At 40.9% G+C, this 10,000-nt stretch overlaps 1 protein-coding gene across 2 annotated transcripts in view; it reads left to right on the forward strand.

Annotated features, from left to right (window-relative positions):
- Positions 1 to 9,588, forward strand: part of LOC137993531 (bile salt hydrolase/transferase-like) — a 22,881-nt gene extending 13,293 nt beyond the window's left edge. The window contains exons 1-3 of one of the 2 annotated variants that reach the window (XM_068839451.1): positions 1,219 to 1,369; positions 6,466 to 6,810; positions 7,674 to 9,588. In XM_068839451.1, coding sequence (XP_068695552.1) covers positions 1,367 to 1,369; positions 6,466 to 6,810; positions 7,674 to 8,453 — 1,128 coding nt within the window. In that variant the 5' untranslated portion in view covers positions 1,219 to 1,366 and the 3' untranslated portion in view covers positions 8,454 to 9,588. Of the gene's footprint in view, positions 1 to 1,218; positions 1,370 to 6,465; positions 6,811 to 7,673 lie in introns of those variants that run through there. The other variant, XM_068839450.1, reaches the window with a different exon arrangement.
- Positions 9,589 to 10,000: the final 412 nt, after the last annotated feature.

A 10,000-nucleotide genomic window follows, 5' to 3' on the forward strand; every position in this document is an offset into this window, starting at 1 on the left:
AAAATTTGTCACCTGTAGCAGTGCATGAAAGGAATTTACTTTCCATTCCCTTTACATATGACTTCTGTTAGAGAGTCAAGAGTTCGGCTTTTATTGCTAGTTGACAGTGGTTAGTTTATGTCATTATACGTACGTGTAATTTCGACAGAAGTTAGGGAGCTCATGCAACAACAGCAGCCAATTCAACGCAAACGTTGCTTCAAATTTGCGATTCATTTAGGGGAAGAATGCCACGATGAACATGTGTAAGGTAACATGCCTTCTTTAAACTTGAAAAACGCTTTTTTTAACACAACTTTAATTATCACACGTATTTTACAAATACTTTGTCTGAGCAACTGAAATAACTACGGCCACAGCAACAACTGTCAACAACGTTGTTGTAATCGAGTAGGGAACAGGTCACGTGGGAAGAGGAAAAGGGCGGAATTTCAGAAGAATGAGATCAGAGTAAAACGTGGAATTGTAACAGAGTCAAAATCAAGATTTATTCATTCAGTCATTTCAGTCATTTTAAGCGAATTTGTTTTTTGTTGACGTATAATGGGAACATTGTTTACTTTTCATGTAAGTCTGAAATCACATGCACGGAGAATTTCATCAGTGCATTCACAAAGCAGTGCAGAGGAATTTCCACGAGAAATATAGTTGAAACAGGTTTGACAAGGATTGTTCAGAAGGGAGGCTTGGTGATGAAATTTGGCACACGTAATCATGCTAGAGAACTATTTAATTCTTCTGGCCTCGGTTGTTCAAAAGGTGGATAACGCTATCCACTGGATAAATCACTATCCAGCGGATAAACAATAGCAAAACCAATTGAGTTATCCAGTGGATAGCGCTATCCACCCTTCGAACAACTGGAGCCTGGTCTCAATTTGTTTCTCAGTCTTGAGAGTCCACCGCCTATAAATTAAGGTATATTTGCTAGGATATCAGGTTTCAAATTTTCAGCACTACCATGCATCAAAATTTCATCTCCCTTTGGTATAGTTAGTAAGAGAGATACAGATACTGAAAAGCTAAGAATACATATATTCGAAAATCTTGGTGACGGATAAGAATCCAGTTGAATTGAGCTTTGCGACTGGAATATTCTAAATTTCTGTATAGCTATCGTGCTGACGCCCGCCTATTCATCATCAGTTGTCTGCGCTTCTGACCTCCATGAAGCTCGTCTAGTTGTCTGCACATTATCACGTACTTCAATAATACAATGTGATTGGTTACGGTATATTTCTGGATGGGACAGGCTAATTTATAAGAGCGCACACGAACCTCCACTCTCAATATATCGTGACCTACATTTGAGTCAGGAAAAAGCTCAATACAGCTGCGAGACTTAAGGGGCTCCACGGCTTAAAGCATGGTATGTTGTTTGCAGATCGCAATTTATCTTAGTTTAAGCTTCTTTCCCTCCAACGATGCTATTTCATTTCATGGGTTAGTTTTCCGGGTTCAAATCGGAGTTTGAGGAGGTGCAAACTTTATCCTCAGAAACTCAAGCTATCAGCAAGACAGTTTTCCATTAGTAGAATACTATCCTCCGATAGACCATAGGTTTTGTGCTTAGCTAATAAGAGCTTATGAGGAAGGCAATAGAAAGCTGTTGATAGACCAATTCCTACAATGGCAGCGATGGCATCATTATCACGACCATTCTTTAAGTTCTTCCACGATGCGGGCGAAGAAATGGTGTTTCGTTTCCGGAATGGTAAGGGCAGGAGAAAAGATAAATATACTGTAGTGTGGGTCACTCGGTCTGTAATATTTATTTCGGTTCGTCTATTGAAACTCTCGAGAAATAAAGATGGAAATGTAGACGCAAACTCTCTGAACGACGAGAAGCATGCCAAGGAATATTAACTTTAATAAAAATAAGCGCTCTTTACATTAATTCTTTATCCAGACCATTCCATCCTTCATGCCATTTCTTTCCTTTTTTTTTGGGATCATATGTTGTGGTCCAATATGGGGATTATTTGCGGTCCTGGTATCATTTGCGGACCCGTACAACACTTCAGGTTCACCTGTTCATAAGTTTGTCTTTGCATCTCATAGATGCTTAGATTTTCAATTACAAATTCTGTCTTGATTGGCCACTGTACCTCAAAGTGTAAATGGTTCACCCTGAAGTCAAATAGATACGTTTCGTTTCAAACGAAACAAAATCAAAGGGCTATTAAAGCCAGCTCATTCATGTAATGGCACTCTCTGTTTTTTTTATAAGACCTTTTTTTAAGAACGTCGATGCTGAGATTAACCAAAATTTTAAGTACTTGTTAAGAACATTCCTCAGGCTGAGAGTCGATTAAGAACTTTTTTTTTTTGCTAATCTGTCATGTGAACATTTTTTGTGTTTTTGCCACAAAATCTGGTAAATTTATGTCTCGCTGCAAAACTTCTATGTTCAATGCTATTTTTAAAGCCAAAATTAGCTAGTGTTGGCACAGGTTACCCAGGCTCACTGTTTGTGTCACCTGCGGGTTTCATGAGAATCGCAAGTCTTCCCTTGTCATGGAATGGCAAAATTACCCAGAATTCGTTTTGGGCCTGAGCGAGGCAACTTGAGAAGCACGAGACTGGCCCTCATCGAATGGCTGAAGCGCGGCCAGAGGAAATGATTTCTAGCCAGATACTCAGGAGTAGGCCTGGTGTGTGCTGTTAACGAAGATTTTGCATTTCTTAACAAGTTTTTATCATAGAAAATTCGTGACAAAGTTGTGCTTTCATTTCGCATTAACCCTCGTGTCAAAGAAAAGGTATAATGTAAATAAGAGAATAACGAGATTTGTCATGATTTGCAGATTACCTGTCCTCTTACTAGTGAAGTCAAACTCCACATCTATATGCTAAATTGCTTATATGTAGTATTGTATTGTCTATGAAATCTCTCCCGTGCAGACTTGATCGCCGAGGTAGATAACCTTAAAGTTGATTTGGACAGCTCTAGTGATCCTCTAATCGCATGATTAGCGGTACCGTTTGGGGATCATTTGCGGTCCTGGAATCATTTGCGGACCCGTACAACACTTCAGGTTCACATGTTCATAAATTTGTTTTTACAGTCATAGATGTTTAGATTTTCAATTACAAATTCTCTTTTGATTAGCTACTGTTCCTCACATTGTGTAAATGGTTCACCCTGAGGTCAAAATAGATCAGGGGCACCCAATGAATCTGTTCCTCACATTATCTGTTCCCCAATTACTGACTTTTTCTAGCATTTCAACCCGAGCTGGCTGTAGAAACTCTGAAGACTGAGGACGACTAAAAAAAAAAAAGAAAAAAAAAAAAAGAACCCCTTCCCTCTTCCAGAGAGTAGTCACAAACATACGACGGCTGGTCAGAGTGATTGCGCTTTCGGAAAAAAACCTGTTTTGTCCCGGTTTTGTCGCTTTTGTTCGGTCGTTTTGGATCGAGGGATTTGAAAGCGCGCGGAATTTCCTGGCTGGGAAATATATTTGATCAGCTGTCTGGGAAACCAACCAATTTTATCTAGCTGGCTGGGAAATTTCTTGTGTGTCTTGGTGGGAAAAAGGAACAGATAATGTTTTCCCAGCAACACTGAAAAACACCTGAAAATGCCCTAATAACATTTATTTTCATTAACTGGGTATAATAATACATTTTACAACAAATTGGTCGTTGGGTGCCCCTGATAGATACGTTTCGTTTCAAACGAAGCAAAATCAAAGGGCTATTAAAGCCAGCTCATTCATGTAATGGCACTCTCTGTTTTTTTATAAGAACGTCGATGCTGAGATTAACCAAAATTTTAAGAACTTGTTAAGAACATTCCTCACGCTGAGAGTGGATTAAGATCGTTTTTATTTTGCTCATCTGTTTTGTGAACATTTTTTGCGTTTTTGCCACAAAATCTGGTAACTTTATGTCTCGTTGCGAAACCTCTATGTTCAATGCTATTTTTAAAGCCAAAATTAGCTAGTGTTGGCACAGGTTACCCAGGCTCACTGTTTGTGTCACCTGCGGGTTTCATAATATGAGTAACTATAGAGAACATATGGGGCGAAGACGCGACGTTTAGGCCTGGAAATTTACTAGAAAACGAAAATAAAGATCGATGAAACTTACCATGTGGCAAGTTGTTGCTTGTACACGAAGTTTCGGGGAAAATAGTCGCCTTTCCCTTTTCTTCATTGTGTAGTGGCAACCAGCACGGTTTTTGGGTCGAAAATCAAATCCAGTCACTAAATTGAGGCGACAAAATAGGTTGACGGGTCACTTATTTTCTCGCCTCAATTTTTGCCGCGGCCAGAATACAGAAATATTCGCTCGCACGAAACGCTTGCTACGCTGGCTAGGAGGGGTAATATATTCAAACTTGGAGAGAAGTGTTGGGATCGTTTTTTACCCAAGTGAAAATTGCTGAGAAACACACCAAAAATCAAGTTTGCGGTTACATGGAAAAATCACAGCCCGGTTAGTCGAAATCCCGGCATTACGATGCCGGGATCCCTGCTAACCGGGCTGAGACTTTTTCATGTAATCGCCTTCACCGGGACAGCCCGGTTAGCCGGGCCAGCGATTTCTAACCACATTACTCCACTTTAGAACAAAATGGCCCACGCCGGAATAGTCGTTTTTTAATAAATGGTTAAATACAAGATGTATAAGATAGCAAGCCTCAAGGCTTCTTTAAATTGTAGAGTGGTGAATTTTAATAACAATTTAGCGAGACAAACTTCCCTCCACTTCTCGTTGTTGTAATTGTTACCTTTTTTCACACGACATATTCTAATTTGGTCAGTAAAAATGGTCGACTGCGGACCGGGTATACTTGAAAACGAGGACTAGGTATGAAACGCGGACTGCGGACGTAGGTATGACACAAGGACTGAGTTTTCAAAAACGGAGTATAGAACAAAAATAGGTTTGTACTGGCCCAGATACAGATTTTAAAAAAGCCCTTGCATGAGTACTCTTATTCCGTGTCTAAATATTGTCACGTACACAGAAATGCTGAGTTACAAGATCGACTGGGCTAGAGAAAATAAGAGTAGAGATTTATCACAAAATTGTACTTTAATCCACGAATTTCATCTAAAAACCTTCAGTGAGCTATTGATCGTCGTTCGTTTTGAGAAGCCAAAAAATATCCAGTTTAACGGTATGGTTGATAATTATGGGGCGAAACACTTTTTCCACCATTCTCATGTCGGACTTCAATTCATGTCGTCAGCCTAGCGCTATTTTGTTGCTCTGTGCCTTTTTCACAGAGTTTTGTATTCAGTCCGCATTTTATACCCGGTCCCCATTTTATACTGACTGTTCTAAATTTAACCCAAGCCGGGCTGGCTCACCTCATGTAAGACCGGGCTGAAACCCATACCGGAAAACCCGACAAGCCCGGCTGACCGGGCTGGCATTTCCGTGTACGTGACAATATTTAGACACGGAATAAAAGGACTCATGCAAGGGCCTTTTTAAAATCTGTATCTGGTCCAGTACAAACCTAGTTTTGTTCTTTTCTCCGTTTTTGAAAACTCAGTCCTTGTGTCATACCTACGTCCGCAGTCCGCGTTTCATACCTAGTCCTCGTTCTATACCCGGTCCGCAGTCCGAGTCCGCAGTCGACCATTTTTACTGACCAAATTTAGAATATGTCGTGTGAAAAAAGGTAACAACAACAACAACAAGAAGTGGAGGGAAGTTTGTCTCGCTAAATTGTTATTAAAATTCACCACTCTACAATTTAAAGAAGCCTTAAGGCTTGCTATCTTATACATCTTGTATTTAACCATTTATTAAAAAACGACTATTCCGGCGTGGGCCATTTGGCTCTAAAGTGGAGTAATGTGGTTAGAAATCGCTGGCCCGGCTAACCGGGCTGTCCCGGTGAAGGCGATTACATGAAAAAATCTCAGCCCGGTTAGCCGGGATCTCGGTATCGTAATGCCGGGATTTCGGCTAACCGGGCTGAGAGTTTTTCCATGTAATCGCAAACTTGATTTTTGGTGTGTTTCTCAGACGTGCCAGGATCTCGGCTAAACGAGCCATCCCGCCTAACAGAGCCAACCCGGCTCATGTAATCGGTCCCTTAGATCTGCTTAGGACTAACTCTTCAAAAATAACATTTGAATTAACCCTTCTGACTTGTACGTTTTTTCGAGTGGGTCTTCGTTTTCGAGGTCTTCATTTTCAAGGTCTTCGTTTTCGAAGTCTTCGTTTTCGAGGTCTTAGGTCTGCGTCTTCGTTTTCGGGGTCTTCGTTTGATACGATAGGTCGAAAAAGGGAACCAGCCAATCACGACAAACGATAAAACTTGTGACTACAAAAAACAAAAAAAAACAAAAAAAAAAAAACTCCCCTGGAAATATAACACCGTTGCCGTTGGCATCCGTGTAATTATAAATGATATAATGTATATATTCCCTTTAATATTGGGTCAGTTCCTATGCTGACGACATAGAAAAAAGCATTCCTTCTTTCTTCTTTCTTTAGGTTGTGAGAATCCTTTTTGCGATTCAGTTGCTGTTCCACGCCTTTCTCGTAACAGACGCCTGCACCGAGATCCGACTTACGGCCGAAGACAATTCGGTCATCATCGGCCGAACAATGGAGTACGGGTACGAGCTGTATTCAAAATTGGTCGTGGAGCCCAAAGGCAAAACGCACAGTGCCTCTGTGGCAGAGGGCTGTCCTCCAAATCAAACTCCTATGAGCTGGACAAACAAATACGAAATCGCGTATCTTGACGCTTGGAACACCTTTTTGCCTGCTGATGGGATGAATACTGCTGGGCTGTCAGTGGGACCCCTGTTGTTCCCCAACTTTGCCCAATATGAGGTAACACGAAATATAAGTTCATGATAAGCCCTTCCTTAATTTTCAAAAAGTTAGTGATGTATCACCAGTGTAACTGATGTTAACCAATACTCTTGCCAGATAATCTTCTCATGTCGTGACCTGTTATATTATACAGCATTTAAGTATTTGTAATCTTTGTAATTAGATTAGTTGGCGTTTGGCATCTCCAATCAGTATTGCGGAGTCTCAGCACTCTATGCAGACTTTAGTAGCACTTGGAATCCCCACTCGATGGAATTAATTCGTTATGAACCACTTAATCTCCCCCACGGGTCCCTGAATTCTGCGATGGCTCGGGCGATCTTTCCCGACATTGTCGGGAGCTTCACAGCCTAAACTCAGCCCGCCCACGCGTTTATTCTTCAAAATCGGGAAAATCTGTTGCCCGACATATCAGAAAAATCTGAGCTCCGATCATCTGGTATTTTTTGCGACCCATGAAAACTAAGCTTGATACTTGTATTGAATCCTTAAATAAAATAAAAATAAATAACTTCCAGCGACGTTGTTTAAAACGTTGTCGGAAACTGGATGGTACGCATAAGGCAGTGATTCTTTTTCTCGACTGCTTTTAGTCACGAACTGTCAAAATTTGAATACCTTCATTTGTAAATTGATCCTGTTTATCGTTCTGTAAACGACTGTCATTTTAGCCAACCAGTTTTGTTTAAATCAAGTTAGTTTCGCAAGAGTAGGACATATATTTAAATTAATTTTGTGTACTTTTGTTGTGTTAGTTCATTATCTTTGGGAGAGAAATCTATTAAATCTGAGCGAGAAAGCTGAGATAGTATGGGCCTGTTAACCTCATTTCCAACAACGTTTTCGTTTTGACATCATAGGACGTACCCTCCGAGCAATGTGGACAAGCTCTATCGCAGTCAGATTTTCCTCCATGGCTTCTAGGAAACTTCGCAACAGTTCAGCAAATTCGAGAGAGCATGAGCTCGAAATCGTTTCCACTGGTATTTGGAATAGAATTTAACGGCCAAGTGTATGAATTACACTTTTCGGTGACAGACAAAACTGGCGACGGTATTATATTCGAGTTCACTGCAGAAGGAAGGCAAATCTACAACAACACTTTTGGTGTACTGACCAACTCTCCTCCTTACAACTACCAGCTAATGAACATTCGTAACTACATAGAGCTCTCAAAGTACAATCGCGAGCCCTTTGTGTTGGGTCCAGATTCGTTCCCAGCGACTGGCCAAGGAAGTGGGTTGCTCGGACTGCCTGGTGACCTGACCCCGCCCTCAAGGTTTGTACGTGTTGCGGCCTTGAAAGAATTTGCCACCCCACCCGCAAATAACACAGAAGCGGTTAATTTGGCTTTTCACATCTTGAATTCAGTTGATATCCCACTCGGCGTGGTTACCAACCGTACAAACGGACATTCCGAATATACACTATGGGTAGTGGCGAAGGATCTCACCAACAACGCTTTCTATTACCGTACCTACAGTGATATGACCATCCGTGTGGCCTATCTAAACAGCGTACAGCAAGGAAAAATGGTATCGATTCCGGTCGACAGACCAATTTCGGCCGGGTTTCAGGATATCACAGCTCAATTGGCACCCGTCCCCTCAAAAGGATCAACTCCTCAAGACGAACTGTAAACGGGAAATGTGGAAACGTGTTGGCGCTTATAATTAATCAAAGTTAAATGTTTTAGTTAACGTTGTTCGTTGTTTATCGTTATTCGGCCTGAAATATACCTGCCAGGCGGTGTTTATTACCGGAGCATACCACTTCTATTCTAGGTCTATGTCACGTCATTTTCACAGACCGAACTCTTTTAGACGTGTTTTAAAATACATTTCCTGCGAAAAGTTGAAATCCGGTCCGCACCGTAGGCTGTGATAAATTCTGCTCGCAAAATGGCTTATATTCTGCCTGCCGGCAGTGCTCGCGTAAGAATAGCTTATTCTGATGGAAATGTTGCTCGGACACCTAACTTCTGCTCGAATTCTGAAAAGAATTTCTGCAAAGAATTTTTGCTCTAAAATGAGGCTAGTGAGAGTAATTTACATGAAACAAAAGAATAATAAATCGGGCGCCTTTTTTTTCAGTCTGTGAACCGAACGTAGAAGTTGTTTGCTCTTAGTCGTTAAGGGATCCTGGGACCCTTTCTCGAAAGTCCCGAAAAGGCCACAGACATGCATGAAAAGCAATTTAGAAAACTGCAATCTCCTTATTCTGAAAATCTGATCTTTTAACCTGCTTTCAAGATAAGAGGGAGCAAACTAATTTCAAAGTTTTGTGGCTTAACACATCTTCCGCTTCAAAATATATATTTTCGGGTGCTATAATATATTATAGCACCCGAAATACGCTTGAAACATTTCGGGACCTACGACAAACGGGCTCTAAACCAGTCACTTTTTCCTTAGTCAAATGTGCGAGATTTTCGTATTCAGATTAACCACATTTCCGGAACATTAACGCCGAAGATTGCCAAATATGTTCTGGTAAATTCCGAACGTTACCCATTGTTGTTACCATTATCATAATCCGTGGTTAGGGTTAGGCTTTAGAAAAATTGTCCTGCTTGCGCGTGATCGGGTTTCGTCACCCGTAACCCGTACAGTGTGTGTGTGTGAGTTGGCAGGTACATATATATATCAGCAGAAAGCTGGAGAAAGTTTGATTATATCACTTATATATTAGCCGTGCTTTATAAGAATTGTTGTGTTGTTTTAGAGTAGTATAATCCTTCCCGTTGCAAATAAAATAAGCTCAGCATTATTTCTACTCTGTGGTTTGATTCATCAGTTTTACACAGGAACAGTAAAAGAAGCCACCGTTATTGCGATCGGCTTGAACAAAAGATAGATACAATATGCTGAGCGGCAGAGCTGTATGGGTATTTACAGCAAGGCGTTGTAAATCCCACACAGATCTAACGCGACGCGTATCTGACTCAGTTTCTGTGAAATGAGTGTGTGAAAAACTAGGTTGTCAACAAGAACAATTTCAGTTGAGCGTAAACTGGGCTACCTTTTTAGAGCGAGGGTCTCAACATTGCATTGCGTATCCTGTTCTGCGCATAACAGCGTAGGCCATATTTATATTCAGGCATGGCTAAAAGGATTTATGGTCCAATTTCACGGCTCAGTTCTGTTTTCTTTGTCTTACAAGTCTCGAGGGAGATTTCTAAACGAAA

This window comes from Montipora foliosa, chromosome 2 (assembly GCF_036669935.1).
Source record: "Montipora foliosa isolate CH-2021 chromosome 2, ASM3666993v2, whole genome shotgun sequence".
Lineage (NCBI taxonomy): Eukaryota > Metazoa > Cnidaria > Anthozoa > Scleractinia > Acroporidae > Montipora > Montipora foliosa.